Raw genomic sequence first — 22515 nt, 5'->3', positions numbered from 1 at the left:
GTACCCTGTGTATGTATTCTGTTAGCACAAATACATCGAAGGCGCAGCATAACGAGGTTGCAAGTTCGGAAATCGCGAATCGCATGTTGTGAGAATGCGTGAGCTTGTGAAACGAACCTACTACTAGAAGCTGCGCGGAACCTGCAACAGCAGGCAGGGAAGTTAACTAGAGTATTTGGCGGCTTTCTCCGCGAGAGACTGTCTGACTGCGAGCCATACTTCGCTCGATGCTTATCCCAGCAAGCTTCATTAGAACCGAATGACTTCCTCGGCATGCATACGCACACTCGCACTCTCGCATAATAGGCACCTCCATCATGTCCAGTTGAGCATCACTCCACCTGATCCGCGCCCAGTTAGTCGAGTGCTGCTGCGTAGAGCAGAGTTGCCAAATGCACAAAATTATCGCATTCCTGGTTACAGCTTCAAATGTGTGATAGTAATGGAACACACGAGAAACAAAAAAAAAAATAAACCTAAATTATTTGCTTTTGCTACAGGGAGGTCACTAGGTCGGCCCGGGATGTCTGCGGCACGTAGCTACAACTTTTGTTGTTGTTAGCTTGTCCATCACTGATTATAAGCGTCGTTTACTGAACGCTAAATGTTAACCAACGGTCAGGTAGTAAGTTGCGTTGTTGTTGTATTTTGTGTTTGCTGTTGTTTTAAAATGCAGCTTTGGCGTTGTTGCTGTCAGGCGAACGAATGCCGAGTACTTTGCGCGTGCACTCGCGCCAACAACAAGCAGCTGTAGTAATTGTGTGTGCAGCGCGTGAGGATGCGAAATCACAAAACCCTCGTTCGTGCTCATTTCTAATTCTAAATGCACTCTGTGGTGCTTTTTTTTCTTTGTTCTTTGTTCGACCCCCCCTCCTCTGTTTATGGATGNTACAAGATAGCTGAGAAGAAGAAAAGTATTTTGCGCAAATAGAAAATGAAAAAATTATAGAACTACATTTGAAGTTAAAGAAAAAAGGCGTGTAAAACAAAAATTACATGCGAGCAAAATAAAGAAAGCGTCTTTTTTTTACATAAAACTTGTATTTTTTGGGCAAAAACTGCAAATATTAAAAAAAAAATGCTTGCAAAGAGCTGCGCTTCAAATGCCATAAAATTATTTGTGTACAACAGTGCGAAAAAATCTTTTTTTTTCTTCAATAAAAATTTGTGTATATCTAATGGCATACATTTTCTAGTTAAAAATTACACACATAAAAACAGTAGTTACAACGAAAATCTCATTCAACTATTCCTGCTGCATAGAATATGCATACATATAAGTACATTTGTACTTCAGTTCTGCTAATTATATGGGAAAACTCACTTGAGACCTGCATACATACATACAAGCACAAAAACAAATACTTTTCACACATTGAGGCATACACACACACGCACACACCTACATTTACAATATGTACCTACTCGTAAAAAATTCTCTCCTGTGAAGCATCAACTAACTGTTAAAGATGCTATCATCTCTGGAGACGAGCAACTCGCCAGCGAGCATGAATACGAAAGCAGAAGACAAAAAAAAACAAAAAAAAAACCAACAAAAAATCCAAACAAATTGCTCTCAATCATACACACGAACATGCAATACATTCGACTACTAAGCCTTATTAAACAACTGCCCTCCCTCCCCATCTCTCTTGAATGCCAAGTGGCACTATTAAGTTTCGTTCAGCAGCAGCAATGTATTTTAATCAGCTTTTTAAGCTGTCTTAGGTTACATATTTTTAGGCGTTTAACATAGCTGAGCTTTAGGCGTTCATATTGTACACTCGCTTGTTCATTACGAGTGGCTCACTTTTGTTTTTACGAGCATTACAATTATGCGAGGCTCCTCGAGTACATACATACATATGTACCCTGTGTATGTATTCTGTTAGCACAAATACATCGAAGGCGCAGCATAACGAGGTTGCAAGTTCGGAAATCGCGAATCGCATGTTGTGAGAATGCGTGAGCTTGTGAAACGAACCTACTACTAGAAGCTGCGCGGAACCTGCAACAGCAGGCAGGGAAGTTAACTAGAGTATTTGGCGGCTTTCTCCGCGAGAGACTGTCTGACTGCGAGCCATACTTCGCTCGATGCTTATCCCAGCAAGCTTCATTAGAACCGAATGACTTCCTCGGCATGCATACGCACACTCGCACTCTCGCATAATAGGCACCTCCATCATGTCCAGTTGAGCATCACTCCACCTGATCCGCGCCCAGTTAGTCGAGTGCTGCTGCGTAGAGCAGAGTTGCCAAATGCACAAAATTATCGCATTCCTGGTTACAGCTTCAAATGTGTGATAGTAATGGAACACACGAGAAACAAAAAAAAAAATAAACCTAAATTATTTGCTTTTGCTACAGGGAGGTCACTAGGTCGGCCCGGGATGTCTGCGGCACGTAGCTACAACTTTTGTTGTTGTTAGCTTGTCCATCACTGATTATAAGCGTCGTTTACTGAACGCTAAATGTTAACCAACGGTCAGGTAGTAAGTTGCGTTGTTGTTGTATTTTGTGTTTGCTGTTGTTTTAAAATGCAGCTTTGGCGTTGTTGCTGTCAGGCGAACGAATGCCGAGTACTTTGCGCGTGCACTCGCGCCAACAACAAGCAGCTGTAGTAATTGTGTGTGCAGCGCGTGAGGATGCGAAATCACAAAACCCTCGTTCGTGCTCATTTCTAATTCTAAATGCACTCTGTGGTGCTTTTTTTTCTTTGTTCTTTGTTCGACCCCCCCTCCTCTGTTTATGGATGCTGCGGGTATTACAACTTTATCTAACGCGCGCGCCCTTTCCTCATCCATCTTCCTGCTCTTGCCGCTTTGCTTGGTCTGTAAGTGCGCGTGAACTCAATGGCCACCTTAATAAGTTAATTCAGTTTATGGTGCCAGGCTTGGTGGCTATTGTTTGCGCACGCTCTTAGCGCTCCCCTGCCCGTTGACCGCCCGAAGGCAGCTTCTGCATTATATTTAGTCTCTTTTTTTCTTCGCTTTATTTGTTTGTTGGCGATTTTAACTTTAATTGAAATCTCAAGTCTTTATAGTTTTGTTTACTTAGACTCTTAGCCAGCTGGCCTGCGATTTTTTATTTTTTTTGTGGGCGACTATTGTTTGCTTTTTACTTTCGCACGCTTTTATAACTTTTACTGTTTCTCAAGCGAATTTGTGTCGTGCTAATGAGGGAATGTTGTCATTCAGTTTCTACTAAATATGTAGCGAGATTTAAACAATTTCTTTGTATGTATCTAAAAATGTGCGCACATCTTTATGAGCCAATATGTTAAGTTCTAGAAGAGACCACTTCTAGACTAGTTCTGCCACAATTGACAGAAAACTGATCAGTACCTCTGAATGTTTCCTTACGCCAGTCCCCTTAGAAAGGTCAAGTATAGTCAAAAGCTTTAAATACGAGGACTAAGCTGATATTACACAGTTGACAAACATCGCTGGAATATGGAAAGGAAGTTATTATGATGTATTTTGGAATGAATTTCCGTCATCCCTTGTCAAATTGGGTTTGGAGACAAACCGGTTTCGGCGTTGTGCCATCTTCAGTGTAATTTTTCGTTCCACGATGGCATAACGCCGAAATCGGTTTGTCCCCAAACCAAATTTGACAGGGATGACGGAAATTCGTTCCAACATACATCATACACCCACCCTTTCGGAAACAACAACAACCAAAAAGGAAAGAAGTTATTATAGTTAGTGCACCTTTGAGTGGGGACATTTCACTTTGTACTGGCCCTCCCACAAGGATTTCGCAGTAGAATTAAATATCATATCTAGTTCTAAAAAAATTAGGAAGGGGTAGATCTGTGCCACTTTCCCTTTCTATATCAGTATAAGCGACCTGTATGTTTACACATCATTAATCCATCTTGTATCTGGGGTGTTGTCACAAAGTTATCACAGCTCCAACAGCCTTGGTGACTACCTGCCTATCAATTAAGTTGTTTACACCAGAGTTGGCAAAGTTTAGTTCAGCCTACCAGTAAGCTGCTTTAGTTGAGACATAGAAAATACTGCAGATCCCTTCCAGTTTGTACGGTTTTTGTAGCTCAAGCTGTCCTGTCATGTTCAGTCTTAGTGCTGACTTTTTTGCCAAGTTCTTTGAAACTAAGCCAATTGAGTAAGCGTTTAGAGTCTTGTCTCTAGTGCGGCAGTTGGAGTAGTGTAATATTAAAATATCGTAAATTTTTGCTATAGTATTCGGACATACACCCGAAGGATGCAGTTAATCTAAGCGTCCTCCGTCCCGTTTGAAGTAGTTTCCACATCAGCAGAGAAAGAGCTCCATCTTGAAGGGTGCCTGTGTTTGCTTTCCTTATGACAAGATCAATGCCTTTAGAATCAATACTCTCCAGTAGTGCCTCTTTAGAGGTATTTTTGTAGGCTTTGTAGACACCGAGAAAACTCATATTTTTTCAGCTAATGTTTTATAGTACTGGTTGATTCTTCAACAAAAATTATGTACAAAACTCAGGAAAATCCATAAATTTGTTTGAAATTTTAAACTTTTTGAACAGTTTTTAAAGAATTTATTTTGAGTATGCTTTGTTGTAGTCAATTACTTACCGTTGATTTTTAGAAATTTTTTTCAGTAAGTTTCTCTTATTAAAAAAAAAAACCAAAATATTTTGTATGGAAAAAATGCGAAACACTTTTAGCAAAAAAAATGCCAAAAATCAACGTGATTTTCTAGCAACTTTAAACTAGCCTTTTTTATACCAAAATTTAGGCTCAAAAAGTTCTAAAAATCTGAATAAAAAATTGAAAGTGGCATGACAATTGGTTTTGAATTTTCCTAAGTTTTGCACAAAGTTTAGAAATGATATATTTATGTTTTCTGTTGCAGAATGAACCATAGATATTTTTATAAAAAATAGCGTAAAAAATAAAATGAAAATTATTGCATACAAGTTATTTATGAAAACTTAAAAAAATAACCAGGAAGCAAATGCGATACCACTGAATTAGGTGCACCAATGCGAAAAAAAAATCACGGTATTTTTTTTTGTTGTGATCATGTAAATTGGAAAAATAAGAATTATTTGGACTATTTTTCGTTTTATTTTTCGATAGCTGAATAGAAAATCTACCTATCTCGGCAGCCAGTTAAAAACGCCCTATCTCAGAAAACTTTTAAATTTTTTTAAAGAAATATAGGAATATTTTTAAGTCGATTATTTGATAGTTGTTGGCAAACTAACAATGTTTTCGCAATCTCTTCAATATACATACATATGTACTTAAAACAAAGGCAACAACGATATCGTTAAAACCTACCAGAATAGGTTATATTCATTTCGCTGAAATGCATGCGGCCTATGGGGGCCAGAGTAAGTTCGAATTCCAATTTTCTTTAACGAAACAATTGCCACAAATTGCTGTTAAAATTTTTTTGTTTACAAAAGAATTTAGGCACAGACTAAGTTTTGACATTTGTTACATTTGCTTAAGTGGCTTATATTTATGTAAATTATCACATAAAGTACTTAAGTAAGTAGCTTAGCTTATGTATGTATTTAGAAGTGAAAGTCTTTTACAACACACAATTTGGAACTTTAGCTCACATTTCTATTATTAAATCCGATACGATGAAATTATATGCACATAGGCAAGAAGAAGAAGTCAGTAATCTGTTACTATGCCGCATCACTTTATTTTTAAATTTGTATATTAATATGTCTCAAACGAAACTAATTCCGGGCACCTTTTGTTTTCCTATAAAAATACTAAAGTCTAGCAAAGAGTGAATGCCGAATAAAACCCAATGATTGTTGACAAAAAAGCTTAGAAATAAATAGCCAACCAACCACACCCAAAAAATCTTTGTTGTTTGCTTTTGTATACCAGGACGATATTCTATGTATAGTACATACATAAATATTAAGAGGAAAATTTGTGTTCATACATACATATATATACACATGTATGTATGTTGTTGTTTGTTAAATTATTTACTGTAACAGGAAGTAACTGCTTTTGTGTACAAATGTCAGTAGTTAATGTGGAATTTCGTGAGCTACGAACATTTATTACAACTAAAGCAAATTATTCGACGCAATCATATAGCTACCTAAAGGTGAAAAGGTGCCAAGTCCATTTTTTTTTTCAAAATTTCGTTTTTGATGCAGAATGGCAGGTAATATGAAACTTTTTCGATTTTTCGTCCCTTCTGTATGATTTCAAAAAATGGACTTGGCACCTTTTCACCCTCAGGTGTGTGTATGTGTGGATATGCGCTGACTGATCGGCTACATACAACTTAGCATTTTTCGGATTTCAAGAGGATAGATTTCCTTCTTCATCTTATTCTTTAACACTACAACCGTTAGTTGGTTTGAGCTGAGGCCAAAAAAATTTGCTTTTGTTTTCGCAAGGGAATTTCGATATTTTTAATTAGTTGCTATTTCATCAAAATGTAAAGATTTTACTACATCATTATACCAAAGTAGTCTAAAAGGCAAAGAGGGAAGTATGAGATAAATTGCCTATATGTAGTAGAATTATTCGTGTAAAGTATTAAATCAATATTTTTTTTGAAATCATTTTTTAAAGTACATGCACTGAGAGAAAATAAACCATAACGGGTTTGTTTCAAATTAAAATACAAATGATTTGGCGCCAAGCGGTCTTAGTTTCCTTTACAAAATTTTTTATATACTTTTTTCCATTGAATATGCTTTTGTTCTGCACTTCATAGAAGTTTTTTCCTAAAAGTAAGGCCAAAAAAAAGTTTCATGCTTTATGCTAAGTTAGGCGCGAATGAAACCTAACATCATTTGGAAGCTAAAAGGGCATTTACATTGTTAACTTTGCTTTCAATATTGTGTTTAATGCGTCAGTTGAATGGTGTAAACAGCTTTTCAACTAATCGGTTTCGGCAGCCAGCTTTCGTTAAACTTTTGTTTTAACTAATCGCCTATTAAAGTGGGACAATGTAAACGGCTTTTAACGAATAATATCAAGCGCCTCTGCACATTCAGCTAGAGAATGTTCAGTTCGAATTAGCGTAGATATTTATTAAAACCGAATTCAAAAAAAGGAGGAGGTTATCAATTCGTCGGAATATTTTAATTTTTTATGTATATTACCGCATAACTTTGGACCACGTGAAGCGACTTTTATAAATCTTTGTTTTTTTTTTTAAGGAAATGTAGTACCTCAGAGGTGGTCCCTTACTAATGTGGTTTAGTTCCGATCATTGCGACATGAAGAAATAAACGATACTAATAAAGTTCTATAAGAGAATTTAAGTCAGTTTTGTTTTTTGCTAAACAATTACTTGTTCTGTCCAAAACATTTCAAATCGCTAAGACCGTATATTTTGCTTAATTTGAAAGTTTTCGTTCAGCTCTGGCGTGAGAAATCCTAGATAATTTTTCTTGACAGAGGACTTCCGTGACGCAGTTAAGGCGTAGGTAATAGTTAGCTCAGAATTAATTCTGAGGCCGTATCTTTCCCGGTCTAGTGTGGATAAAAATACACGAAAATTGAACAACGCCTGTCTGGAATCCATGATTTTTTCAGCTGGGTTGGGATTATTTTTAATAGAAGCAAATTACTATATTATGTGCGGAATAAATGTCGCCCCTCTAAGTTGTACCTTTCCAAGATAGTAGGAGTTTTGTTAGAATCGCCAAGCCAGAATGTGACAAACAGAAGCCCAAAAAACTAATACATTCTTCTGTTAACAAGCAGTCTTAGAAAATAAGTTTTTCCTGGCAGAACTTTAGTATTTTTACGTACACATATAAAAGGCTCCGAAAAGAATGTAGAAACAGGAAATTTGTTTTCGAACACAGAAAACGCTCTACCCCGAAGTTCATTTCTTATAACTCTTTCGTCTTTAAAAGCAACATTAAATAGAAATTGAGAAATCTGAAACGCACCCCTCTTATTTCTAGCCAAATATGTATCTTATTTAATATGAAATATCTTCATATATTTTTTTTGTTTTGCTCTGTAATGAAAATCATTCAAATTTCGTGTTTGTTCTCTTCTAAATTTTCTCTGTACCCACTATTCTTTACACCCAAATTTTATTTAGCGTTTTAACCCATTTACCATGCAAATGAAATGCGTATACAATTTGAATATAAATTATAGGATACGCAAGTTGAAAAACGGCAGTATACATTACATACAATGCTTGAAAGCTCCAACAAGGCAGCTGAGCGTGCAAGGAGCCAGCGTAGTTACTACATATGTATGTGTGAATATGTATGTATGCCATGGTGGAGAACGAAGCAACACCCCAGCATATATACAAGCAAAAAATTATGCAAATATCATAAAAGTCTGGCACAGTTTCGCATGGAAAGTGAGGCGTAAAAGCCAGAGCAGCGCATGAAAGGATGTTTTCAATCAGTGAAAGAAAAAACACATACTTAGCACAGAGGTGCGAAAAAACTAGTAAGGCAAAGTACGAGTAGTAAAAAATACACATACGAATATGAATTCGCTGGGGGAGGAGGTATTACACAGAAGAGTAAAGTAGAGTTTTTAAATAGGGGAAACCAAAGGGGAAAACTTCAACGCTAAAGAAAAAGAAATAGGCGACTCACTCGCACACATGCGCAGCGCCACACATACATACATAAGCACCTATGAGTATTAGCTCCTTGAGTATAGAGTCGCGTGAGAGAATCAATGCTCCTACTAACAAAAAAATATAACAGTAGCTCCCTACATTTATACTCAAATGAGTTCCACACAACACATACACTTTCTAAAAACATCGGCAATATGACGAGGAGCGCACGCCTGTATTTGAAGCGCAGTTTTAGCAACTTTTGCTGCTTTTTGTACATAGAATCGAAATGTTGAATTTCTTCTACCATTTCCTCTCGCAGTTTTAATGTGACAGTGACAACGAAATACGCTAGCGTCCAATTGTGGAAACAATTAGAAAAAAAAAATTAGTAAAACTAAAAGAAGAATATTTGTCAATCTATCGCCTAAAAAATGGTGTACTAAATTTGAAAGCGATTAAAAATTGCTCATAAATATTTTATAACACAAAAAAAAAGATATTAAAATGTAAATCAGAGTCAAATCAATGTGCTCAAATCAACAACCAAATAATTGTTTTTAAAAATAGTTAAAAATTAGTTCAAGCTGAAAAAAGAAACAAAGCAAAAATAAAAAAGGTTAAAAATTTACAAAACTGAACACTTGTTGTTGTGTGTGTTAGTGCAATTTGTTAGAAATGGGTGGCGGCGAAGTTAAAGTCGCTACTGTTGATGTCGAGAGCGGCGATAATATGGCCACACTTCCGGTGTCGCGCTCGCACACAACCGGCAGCAATGATAGCGCCGAGAAGAATAACGCAGCCAACAAGGAAATGGAATTAAAGAACGTGATGCCGCAACCATTGCAAAGGTTAATATCATTATTAATTATTTTTTTTTATATTGATTATCCGAAGGTAAATTGGTAAATTTGTAAAATGAGTTAAAAATTTAAACAAAATAATACTTACTAAAAGAAAAAATTTTCTGAAATTGAATTGAAATTTCGTTCGTTTTCGCAGATTATAATGTTCTATTTACTTATAGTTACTAACTAGTAAAATCGCAAATTAGCTTTGTTCAAATTCTTAATATGCTTATAAAACATTCTTAAAAAAAGGCGAAAGTTCAATCCTAATTCAAACAGTTTCGATTCCTTATAATCCGACAAAATGTTAATCAGTAAGGTGGCCAGAAAAAGAGAAAGCATCCATGTAAATCGTTAATATTTCTAGGGTATATTTAAAGGGCAAGCCTAGCAACTGAGTAGTCCACTTGCAAAGAGCGCTATGTAAAATTTTTTCGATTTTTAGTTTTTGGAGGATTACGTACCAGTATTTAGAGTAGTTTCATGTCCACTAACAACACAGAACAAAATCTTTTTATATTCTGAAAAAATAGCATCAAATGTTAACTCTTCTTCCAAAAGTCGCTATCATACTTGTTTATAAACTTTCAAAAGTAAACGTCTTCTGATGAACTTAGAAAACTGCTTTAGGTCGTATAGACTGTTAATGTTATCTTATGTCATGTTATGTTATGTTACAATTTTATAAGGCTCTTATTTATCCAAATTTTCAGGTAATAATAAAAGAGATTCAATTTAAATGTTGTTGTCGTAGATGTTTTTTCGAATTTATGGCTTTCTATTATAAAATCACATAACGCTGTTTGCAAGTGGACTACTCAACTATCTTTCAACTTCACTTCAGTCTTTCGAAATACGAAGGTTTTTCATACGATAAGGTCAACTCTGGCGACTAGAATCTAGAAAGCTATTTTCTGTCTCTCGAAAGACTGCTTGAGAGCTACTTGAAAGATTCGCTAACGAGGGGGACTTACCAGTTTGTGTTTTAGCTTTAAGCTTTATAATTAACTAAATCAAATAAAAAAAAAATATTTTTCTTTTTAAAACAATAAAACTCAAAAATTAAGTAAATAAAAAAAGTTTTCTTTTAAAAGAATAAAATGTGAAAATTAAAAAAAAATAATAATAATAAAAAATAATAATAAAAATAACAAAATCAGTTTTTAAAAATTAAATGTAAGTTAAAAGAAAATTAAATTAAAACAAGAAAAAAATTGATAAAATATGTTCCTAAACAATTAAGTAAATTTACAATAATAAAACAAATAACTAAAGTAATATTAAATTAAATAAAATTAGAGAAAATAGGTTTCCAAAAATCTAATGAAATTAAAAATTAATTTTGTTTTATATAAATAAAAACAAAAAACTAAAATACAATTAAAATAAAACATCAAATGAACAAAAAGTATTAAAAATACAAAACATTTTTTCTAAAAATTAACTTACATAAAAAAAACATTTTTAATAGTTGAAAGAAAATTAAATGACAACAAGAAAAAACTAAATTAAAAGAAGAAATAATTAATAAAGTTCCTAAAAGCTAAAATTTTATTTTTTTTAAACAAATCCACAAAAGAAAAATAAATTAAAAAGAAAACAATGAAATAAAATTCTAAAAATTAAACAAATAATAATTTGTCTTTTAAAAAGAATAAAATATATAAATAAATAAAGTTGAATTGAAAAAAATTGTATCAAATAAACGAAAAAAAAATCCGCTGCCCGGCTCGAGGATCTCCCGAGAGGCACGGTAGCGCTTTGTTCACTCGGCCATTGCGACTGTTGGAGCAGCGTGAGCAAAATGATATACATATCTGTTAATTTGGAACATGCTCAAGTGCTTTCTGTCAGCATGAAAGTTGGCAAGGGAGGTTTTTTTTTGAAATACTTTCGTGCCAGAATCAACAAATCTTTCAAACTATCTTGCGGTCTGTCTTTCAATTGTCTTATAAAAGATTTGCAACTATCTTAGCTAGAATAGCCATTTTAGGCTATATTCGGAATCCCAATAACCCAATAAAAATTGTGGCGAACGTTCGAAAATGACCTTCGATATCCAATATGCATACCGAACTGAGAACTAACTCATAACCATCCTTAGTTTTGCAACGTTCATAGAATAGTGGAAATACATTCGATATGTGTTCGACAAAAAAAAAAATAAAATGAAAACCATAGTAAAAAGAGGGAACGTGAAATCCAGTTCTCGAAGAGAAATTTAAAATTACAATTCGATAATGGGCTGCATTTCGAATTCATAACGAAGGGAAAATACATTGGATAACGAAAGTTCCGTCTTGCTGGAGAATGGCCTAGTTCTGCCTAGTTCTCGAATCGAATACTAACCAATTCCACATTCGTTATCGAAGGTGAGACATGAAAAAGGATTGGTTTTCCAATCATTTTCGAATGGTTAACCAAGCCCAATGCTTATTGGGAATAAACATACTAATACATGGGGATGAAACGATACCATGCAGGTATCAATACTTTTTTTTGGAAGTAGTATCGATGCCTGCAAAATATCGGACCTAAAGTATCGATTCCTACTTGCTTCTATCTCACCCTCGAGGAGTTTCCGGAATTCAAATTAGCCGATGCTCCGTATTTAAGAGCAAATTTAGATTATATTTTCTAATTTCCTTGTTGTGGAAGAATAATACGAAATTCCATTTATGCAAATCCGAATTTTTTGGTAATTAAGTCAGTATTTCTCCTTCGTACTACTCTAAAGCTCAATAATTAATTCTCGGCCAGCAGTAGTTTTGCAATTGACCGAAGACAAAAGTGTAACATAGAAATTAAAACTAAAGTTTTAAGTTCTAAATACACACATACAATTGGCTCGGAAATGCATAGAAAAGTTCATAAGTAAGTACTAAATATACACAGGCACCAGTAAACACAAACAAAGTTAACTAACAATTTCCATACTCAAACAAATTTTCCTACTCAAGTCATGAACAGCTTGTCAACGTCAGTTTTACAAGAAAATCATGGCTGCGGACATGAACCTTATAGCCATCTTACGGCAGCAACACCACAACGGTGGGCATAGATAAAAGGACAATCCTGCGAGATCGACTGGTAAATCTGACGTGATTGTGCTCCAAGCTATGTATGTTTCTACGTGCATGCATATTTATAAGTAAACAAGACAAAAGTGCAAAGGGTAAGGGATAAAAAATTGCCACAAAAAAGCAGTAAAATAAAGAATGCAACATCAAGTTGCACATACAGCTGGATTATGGTGCACAGCAATAATGTAATGCAAACCTGCTGACTGAGTGACTGACTGATGATTTCGTGCACATACATATATACTTAAGAGTATGTATGCATGTATGCAGAGGTGAAATACAAAAAGCGGGGGGAGAGAGGCTCACACGAAAACGTGCTATGGAGATGAGCTGGGATATTTGAGGCTAGGAATGCTGCTAAAATGCCTGAAAGCAAACAATGAGTGAATGGAAAAGGGTTTGGAAGAAAAAAATGTTTTTGTAATACATTTGCGTTGTTGTTGCTGGCATTTTTATTGTGCTCATAGATATGTTGCCTGTATATGTCTGCAAGGGGCCGAAGAGGGGCTCAAATTATAGGAATTTAATGAAGCATGTTCACATGTATGTATGTATATTAGGGTGTATCCTCCCATAGAAAAAAATCGGTTCTCTTTATATTTTAAGACTTCCGCCAAAATATCTTGGAAAAGTATTAAGATTTACGCAAGCTGGTAGTTTTTGAATGAAATCAAAATAATGGGATTTTCTGATATATTTTTAAATCTGTGTAGCTCACGTAATTCTTACAGGTATTGGCGAAAAAACCGCAACTTTTTTTGTGATGCGCCCTAATGTACATGTGTATGCTAAAAATTTGTATAGACTTTCATGAAGTATTCCGAGTGGTTGGATTCAGTTGCACATCTAAAAGCAACTGGAGGTGCAATCAATTAAAATGTAAAATACACACACGTATGTATAAACGTATGCAAATGCGAATTGATGTCGAACGTTCCTGTATGCGAAATATACTACTTTTTAAGTGAAAAAAGGAAATAATTCTATTTTATTTACATCATATTACCCTGTAAAAACTAGGCGAGTATGATTCTCTGTTTGGGTAAAGCGGTCAATTTCTCTAAGGTAGAAAAAATTATACAAGCTCGACTCACGAGAAATGAATTACCGTTGATCTTTGGAAATATTTTTTCACGCAGTCTCTTCCATACAAAAAAAAAAAAATTTCGAATATACTTTATATGGAAAAAATGCAAAACACCTTCAACAAAAAATATTCTAAAAAATCAATGCGATTTTTGACTAACTCTGAACATGCATTTTTTTACTAGAATTGAATGGGCTACAAAACTGCGTACTAACGAAAGATCCAAAAGGATTAAGAGACGATATGCAATAATCGGTTAAGGCAAAGATGAGCCCTAGACTTTGAACAATTCCGGAGTACCTGCCGTACAAAATTAAGTAATTAAGTTAAGCGCAGGAGTACAGGTGGTTAACGGTTTTTAGGGCAGCATTTTGTCACGTTATACCACTTAAGAACATAAAAAAATAAGCCACCTTTGTCGAGAGGCTGGGGAGATCTCCAGTGGTCTCTGACAAAAATATATAGCAATTAATGCCTTACTTACCCTTTCCTCTATGTTTGGTTTACAGTATAGCTGGCCAGGACCAAAGCAAAATAGTTCACCTAGTATTAAACATAAGTATTAAGTCTATTCCGTTACTTTTCACAAAAACTGGTTTGTGGATACAAGATTTCTTCTTATTAAATTGGAATGAATTGAATCTGGGTTACTGCTGATCAATCGTTTCAAGCTAATTTTAATGTTCCTTTCTAAACTATAATCAAATTCGACAAGCGACATTTGTGATTTTTGTTGTAAACAATTCTCGATACATTTGTAGCACAGATACCTACCCATTCCATCCAATCAGACAGACATATAAGAGCAAAACTTCATATGTATGTCGAATTAATTTTAATGAAAGGCATGAGGGCAGGACAGTACTCAAAAATATATACATAAATTCAGTTCAACAAAACGAGCAAATACATATAGAAGTTTGCATATTCATTAGCCAGCGGTGAGCGCATCCTGGGACAGGTTCGCAGGGTGTTTTGGGCATTTCGGCAGAAGCTTGATGATATGCACATATGTATTTTGTGTAGTCAAACATAGAGCATTTGACATAATGCAGCATCTGGGGATGAAGGTGGATGTGGGAATGTGAGAAAAATTTAAATACATCAAAAATCCAACTGCCGCTAACCCACATACATAGCACCCAATCAGCGGGGCTGAGGGCTTTGAAGCCGCTTCGCGAGTGAACATTTCCGGGGAGCTGGCTGGCTGGCCGTGTAAGCGCATAATAACATCGCCGCTGCAGAATTGGGTCGCTCCTCTTGTGCATATTTTAACCTGCCTTAACAAACATTGCTCAGCAACACAGGCTTTCAGTTTTCATACCGATGATGATGATGAGGAGGATAATGGCTGAATAGAGTTGTACAAGCATGCTGTGCTTGTGTGTTTGTACGTATGTATGTATTTATGTATGCAGAGTGGCATACAGTCGGCGGTGTAAATATTTGTTGCTTTTAACATTACAATACTCAGTCAAGTTGTTTTCCATTTTGCTGCAATGCACTTAGAATTGTAAGCGAACGAGCTTGCGTCCAAAATACGTATGTACATACATTTGTATGTACATCTATGTATATTAGGGTGGTCCTTAAATGTAGGAAGCAAATTTTTACATCAGACCTCCTAAGCTTCAAGCGCCACTTCGATGCTACTATAGTCGCAGATATTTACAAACAAATTTTGGTCCCGATTGAAGTTGGTTAAGGCGCGTCGCACAGGGGTCAAACTTCAGTCTGTTCCATGAAAACGTCTTCACCCACTGAAATCGGGACCAAAATTTATATGTGATATCTGTGACAGTGGTATTACCGATTGAAGGGGTGAGACTGAAAAAAATCATTCACTTGATTTTAAGGATATATATGTATGTATGAAAAATAAAATCATTCTGTTGTGTATCCCAGTAGAAAATTTCAGGAGCTAATAGCCCTTCCAAGAGGCCTTCTTGAGAGTCAAGCGGCCTTCCACTTTAAAATTCTTTGTACTTTCTTTTTTGTATGGAATCGCACAAACTGAAGGCCTTCTGCCTGCGCTACCAATAGAACGGCTTCCAGAAGGGTGTTTGTGGGACGTATTTCACAAGGCCTTTGAAGGAGTTCTTAAATTTATTTTTAATGTTAAATACATAATATAATCCTACACATTCCCGTAAATTGTAAATAGAAAAGGACCTTCTGGAAGAAGGCAAGCACATTTTTCATCCCTTCTTGGGTAGGCCTTTTAGAATGGCTTCACTACCTACCTAAATGGCTTCAGCCCACCTAATTTATCTTCTGGGATGATTGGTGGCTCACATGAACACATATCTGCTTAAGTATGCGCCAAACCGATGTACATATGTATATATGTGAATTGTTTCGATCGGCTTTGTAGGAACCCGGAAAAAATCGCGACTACTCCATGCATGCGTGTAAAGAGTACTCCCTAAGGATCAAGGAGTACTCCAATATTAACCACAATTCATATAAAAAGTATGGTCCAATTAACATTGCGATGTCCTAGGGCAGGACCATATACTCCATCCCTGCATTACATCAGAGTAGCACAAAACTATTCCAACATATTAACAATGGCATTGTTGTTATATTTTTTCGTTTGTACACGCTTTTGTTCTTCACTTCTCAAATGCTTTTTCGAAATTAATAAAAACCAAGCCAAAAATTAAAAATTACATGTTGCCTCTGATGGCATTCGAACCCGAACATGCTGGGAGCTAATAACTAACAGCGAGCATCTCTACACGTTCAGCTACAGCCAGACATGCAAATGTGCTTTCAAATGATCAACTTCAATGACATTTCGTTAAAACACGAGCAGTGATCGGATAACAAACAATAAGCTGGCGCAGAGACACGAGTTGGTCCGATACAGCATGACAGAGGAACACTTTTGTAAGTACTCCAATTTACCACAAATAGACTACATGGTCCAACGATTTTTGCAGGGAAAATGTGCAAATCCTTACACATTGGTCTAAGTCCGCAGTGCAACAAATCATATAGAGAGCATACATATAGACACAGATTTTACATAAATTTATGTATGCATGTGCCTGTGTCTGCGTGGAACATTTTTTACCTAATTTTTGTTGGCTTTTTATGTAGGCACTCGTACATGCCTTTGATTTGTTTGCATATCTCGTTTGAAAAGAGAAGCAAAATAAAAACAAATCTCTCGAAATATGCGCCATAAAACAAATAAATAATAACGTCTATAGAATTCACTATTTCTGATTGAGATTAACTCTACAAATAAAAATCTTTAATTTACATTTGCAACTTAATACAGCAACATATCTCTAATGGCAACCATACATATGTATAGCTGTATATCCTACTTTCTTGCCGAAGATCTTTTGTGCTCAAATGCAAGGACTACGTGTTTGGTGGGGCTTTTCACGATATCGAGGGGGTTTTAAAATGCCCGAAGAAATTCCTAGACTCCTAATGTTGGGCCACCCTAACGTAAATTCATATACATACGTTTTTTAAATTCGGAAACGAAAAAAATGAAGCGTCTGGATTAAAAAATTCTGCAATGCTAATAACTTTCCTGGCGGCGTTATCGAGTGATTACACATATATGGAGAATAGTTTTAAGAATATATGTATTCACTCTCATTGGAATTTTGTGGCTAAAAAGCCAAAAGGCATCTATCTGATGGCAATTTTCTGTATCGAATTGAAAATATTCTCTCACTTAATGAAATTCGCCATTGGAACTCGAATTGCATACAGATATCAAGAGCTAGCCGAAGCTAAGAAATTTTTAGTATCAAATGATGTTTTGAACGAATTAAAAAAATACGCCAATTATTGAAATTTTTCCCTAGTCCAGTAAACAGAAATTCTGTGACTTAAATAAAATTTGGCAATAAGGGTTTAATTTCTTATATTAGGCACCCTTAAGCTCGATGCATTTAGCGCAGTAAGTTTCCAAAAAAAATAGAGTTTCCTCAGGTCCTCAAAATAGACATTTATTTCAGTAATTACCATATTTTTCATACGACACAAATCATTTCCCTCGGCCCACTTCTTCAGATTTGAAAAACAGAAAATAATCGAATGGGGCTTAATGGGTGGGGTAGCAGCTAATTGTCGTCTAAGTTATGGGTTATAGGCGAAATTCTACTTTTCACTTTTTTGACGTAACTTTCTCTGCTTTCAATGGCTGTTAAAAGCAAACTAAAACCTGCAATTTATTAAAAATTTTACAAAAGTCTGCCAAGAGTCTACACGAATTTAAAAAAAAAAGTAACTGATTGCTAATAGTCATCAATGATTTCTTTAATGTGAACGGAAAACATTTATAATTTTATTATTTAATTTAATTTTTGTACTAAAAATTTCTTTACACAGTCTTATATTTTTCTATATTCTTATTTAACTATGGCAATGCTGAACATGATTAAATATCTACTATCAACTTTATTTTTGCACTTTTACAAACAACAAATTTCAAGTAAATACACATACATACAAACGTAAACACACACAGATACAAATATACACAAGTACTTGCTAGAATTTTCTTAAAATGCTTTGAAATACCAATTTTATTCAAACTATCCTTCCTTCCATATGTATGTATCTTAAACTGATCAACACAAAGAAAGCTACTTCCCTTTGAGCCTAGTGAAAACAATCAATCAATTCCAACTGCCCTCCTTTAAGTTGACTTCATCCACCCTGTACTCTTTCCAGAACAAACGCGTGTATGTATTTGTGCTTTATAATATCCCTGCCAGAGTATTTATTTCACATTGCGTACAGCACAATTTCCAAGTTGAGTATAGAGTCAGATTTTTGAAATTTATTTAATTTTTGGGAAAATTATTATTATTTTAGGGTTTGCTATTCAATTAAGCCAAATCCAAATCGAAGTTTTCTACCAGCAAGAATCACCGTTCATGGCACTTATCAGACTAACATAATAACAGGACCGATTGAACTATGGTAATTAACACAATAATACCTACAATATATATATACTTATTTAATAATAATGAAAATATGTATTCGGATATACATACATATTTTAATTGTTTGTGGCTGATAAAAAAGGAATTTTTATATTTGGTAAGACAAATCTGAAAAAAACGATCAGAATTTAACAAAGTGAAGAAAAATAGAAAAAAAATTGGAGAAACTAAAATGGGTTCTTATGTAACATAAACTTATTTATGTCTTTCTATGTTTTACGTATTTGTTTCTGTCATTTCTCTTTTAGTGCAAGTAAAATTGTTACGTATACGCCCCATCAAACATATGCGTTGATATCATTGTTGTATAAGAAATATGAATTAAGCCACTTAAATTCCTGCAAGCTGCTGATCGGGGCTACTTTCTAACTTAAAAATTACTTTCTAATTTCATGTAAATGCGCGAAGTGTCATCAGTTGAGCTTCAGATACCAAGAAATACATAGTGGCCATCATTCCGAATTGAATAAATTTCCAAGCTTCTGCTTCAAATACCTCTCCTATTTCTAAAAGTTTTAAAAACTTGTCTCTAACCTTTCCAGGTTACTTTAGTTAATGGTTTATTTGTATTTTGCGGCAGTCATATCTCTTAAGTGTATGCTTTGAAAAATTTAGCCTGGCTTGACTACTGAAGAAAAATCACACTCTTTTGGTACGAAATATAAATCAAAGCTTTAGTGACCTTGCAAAAAGATTCAAGTTCGATATATATTTCACTAATACGATATGTGGCAGTGTTCCATTACTAGCTACTAAATGCTTTTAAGCAGCATGCAAATGGGCGATTACATAGCACATCCGAAGACATAACAGAAAAGTGAAAAAGCTCGTATTTAATGCACATAAAATTTTATTTATGGTCTCCAAACATTAATATTAATATTTTGTCTAACAAGGCCGTGACGTTCGAATCTCAAAATTGTATGATTTTCTTGTTTTTTTTTCCTTTTTCCCTTTAAAATTTAAAAATAAGCACGTTTTCCGGCGTGTGTTTTATTTTATTTGTTGCTGAGATCATTTATTTAAAAATTCTGAATACAAATTCCACAAAGATTCAATTATAAGTGCTTGCAAGTTTTGATTTTCGCAAAATTGAAATTAATTGCATAATAAATAGCATTATGGAGAAAATTTGGAAACTGAAATGTTCCTAAAAAATTTTATGTGTTTAAAGTCATGAAACAAGCACAAACATTTAAAAAAATTGCACAAAAATATATTTGTAAAATAATTTACATACATATATTTGTTAGCATCCGCTAATCAAGCGTAGAAAGCTGACTTTGTTAGACCTTGTTGGGAAAACTTGAACTAAATGAGTTTACTAACGCCAAGGTCTTGGCTATATTAGGACACTTGTAGTTGTGTTTTTTCCCCGCTGGCAAGTGAAAACTTTATTCATAAACGATAGCCATAATTGTAGTAACTACATGCTCATGTAGCCAACCAATAAAAATGAAATAAAGTTCATAAAAAAAAAAAACAAGTGAAATAATGAGTAACATTTTTTAATCCTGCTGTTATGATTACTCAAGAGCTACAAAATTTTGAAGAAAAGATAAAAACGTAAAATACTAGAACAAAAAAATGCTGTAGTCATTAACGTAAAAGGCACTAATTGACAATTTTGAAATTTTGTAGGAGAAAGAAAAAAATCTTTCATATATAGTGAAATATATTCCTTTGAAAGTTAGGTCCATCTGAGGGCAAACTAATTGAATATTAAAAAATGCATTTCCAAGAAAATGTAAATTTTAACCTTTTGTTTTGTATAGTAAAATGATTTTGTTTGCAAGATTTTTCATTTCTTTTTTTTTATGAATCCAGGAATAATTGTCACTTCGGCTGCCACCAAATATAGAAACCCTTAAAGTCCTTTAGCGTTTCATTTTATTTTATCAATATTTCTTTCCAACAATTGCAATTTTTTTAAGAAATGAACTGAGTGATGAAAAAATCAAAAGAGGTAAACTTTTCTAAAATCTGGTTATCAAAGAAAGATTAATAATAATAGATTGGCTCTTACACATATGTTTGTGTTTGGCCGAGCTTCTCCTCCTCCTTTCTAAAAATCCTCAATAACTGTTGTCTACGACATATAATATAAAAAACAAAAATAACTATTATTTGTTACTATTAAGATAAAAATTAAAAATAACTGTTATTTTGGATTTATAAAATAAAAATCATAAATAGCTTTTATTTAAGGAGTAATTAAATAAAAGCAAAAAAATAATTGTTAAAGAGCGATTTTTATAATTAAAGTAGTAACTGTTATGGTCCCTGGAATTGACGTATGTAAATACTAGATTGAATTGACAAAAGTTTGCAAGAAATCAATAACTAAGGCATTGGAAACCAGATTTAATTTTGCACGTGCACATACGAGAGATGAGAGCATTGACACCATAATTGTTTCTGGGGAATCCTATATAAAACAATTCAGAATGCCGAAGAATTCTGGAGGAGATATTGAGTGAAATTTTATCTAAAGGGCCGGGACAATCACTCGATCCATTTATGATTTTGACAACAAGCGAGTACGCTAAAAGCGATATCCTATTTTCAAGGGTATCCAGACTAATTAGCAGGCGCCGAGAATGATATGTAGGTAATGGGATAGAAGGCCTCTAAATATAAGCTCCATACTCTAACTTCCATCCAACAAAGACACAAAACAGAACATTATGTGTGTAAAGATTGGTGAATGCCGAACAGTTTCGGCGAATAAATTCTAACATTGAGTATGGAACGAACAAAGCATCCCGTCACCCATTAGCTAAATATGACTTAATCCAGGATAGGAATTCCTAATGAAAACGAAATTACACCAACTTCAACAGAAGTATTCGGGTGACACTTTGTCGAAGGCTTTTGAAAAATCAATGTAAATCGTATCTAAATATCTGGATGTTTTTTTTTTGAAATACAGAAATGCATTAATTACTGAAAACAGCCAGATTGGTAAGTTTTCCATAAAATTGTGAGGCCTTTCCTTAGACAACACTGCTCGTAACTTATTGCAGTAATGTGGCCCAGTTGTGGTCTATGTTTCCGATGCTAATGGGTCATCGTCCTCAAAACTTAATATATTCTGCGCTTATCGTTAAAAAATATGGTTTGTATATGATGAAAATAAAAATATAGAAATCTTCTAAGGTCAACAGTCGAATGCAGTAAAATTGCGCATTTTGTCTTAAAGCGATGCTGACTCGTGCTTTAAGTAATTTGTTTCGAATTTTGGTATAAGGATTATTAAAAAAAACGTATTTCCGAATAATGCAAAAGACCACTTTGAATTGATGATAGCGATCCAAAAAATTACAGTATTCTCATTTTCAGTTTGACATATTTTTTATTTTTGTATTTATAGGTAAAGGTTGTGTGTGTTTTAAACAATATGGTACAGGTGTAAATATATATGTACGCAAATGTGATTTGCTGATAAGGGATCTAAACTGGAAAAAATAATATAGAGCAAAATTTCAATAGATAAATCTCACAGTTCAAAAACGGTTGAATATACAGTGACTCAAACAAATGACCGCGTGTTGATTTTTTTGAAATATTCTTAATTATTTTGTTTGTTATTTTTCTATAAAAATATCGTCCAAGCTTTAACCAAAAACATATAAAACATAGCATTAAACTTTATACAAAATTTAGGAGAATGAAACAACTTTTCATCAAAAGCTCAACTTTTTAATCTGAATGTCCATACAATTTTAATCAATCAAGTGTAGGTCTCAACCGGCTAAAAAATCGTGTTGAATTTTGAGAATTTTTTTTTGTTTTAGAGATTTGTTTTGCTAGTTTTTTTTTTGTTTTATATAGCAAGTGCAATTTACAAAATCTGGCGTTGATTTTTTGAAATTTTGTTGACAACGGTCTCCTCCAATTTATTTTATAAGAAATTCATGTTTATATGGAAAAAGGTGCAAAAATTCGTCACCAATAAAAAAATCTCAAAAATCAAC

The 22515-nt window shown here is 34.2% G+C and overlaps 1 protein-coding gene across 3 annotated transcripts in view; it reads left to right on the top strand.

Moving 5' to 3' along the window:
- LOC108371328 (uncharacterized) overlaps positions 1-22515 on the top strand; it is a 35814-nt gene that overhangs the window by 1258 nt on the left and 12041 nt on the right. For all 3 annotated transcript variants that reach the window (XM_017626874.1, XM_017626875.1, XM_017626876.1), the window contains exon 2: positions 8861-9389. In XM_017626874.1, coding sequence (XP_017482363.1) covers positions 9217-9389 — 173 coding nt within the window. In that variant the 5' untranslated portion in view covers positions 8861-9216. The remainder of the gene's footprint in view (positions 1-8860; positions 9390-22515) is intronic.

This window comes from Rhagoletis zephyria, unplaced genomic scaffold, assembly GCF_001687245.7.
Source record: "Rhagoletis zephyria isolate East Lansing unplaced genomic scaffold, Rhagoletis_zephyria_1.1 Rzeph_scaffold_04889, whole genome shotgun sequence".
NCBI lineage: Eukaryota > Metazoa > Arthropoda > Insecta > Diptera > Tephritidae > Rhagoletis > Rhagoletis zephyria.
Note: the sequence above shows the minus strand (reverse complement) of the source record. Positions and strands in the feature narration are given on the sequence as shown.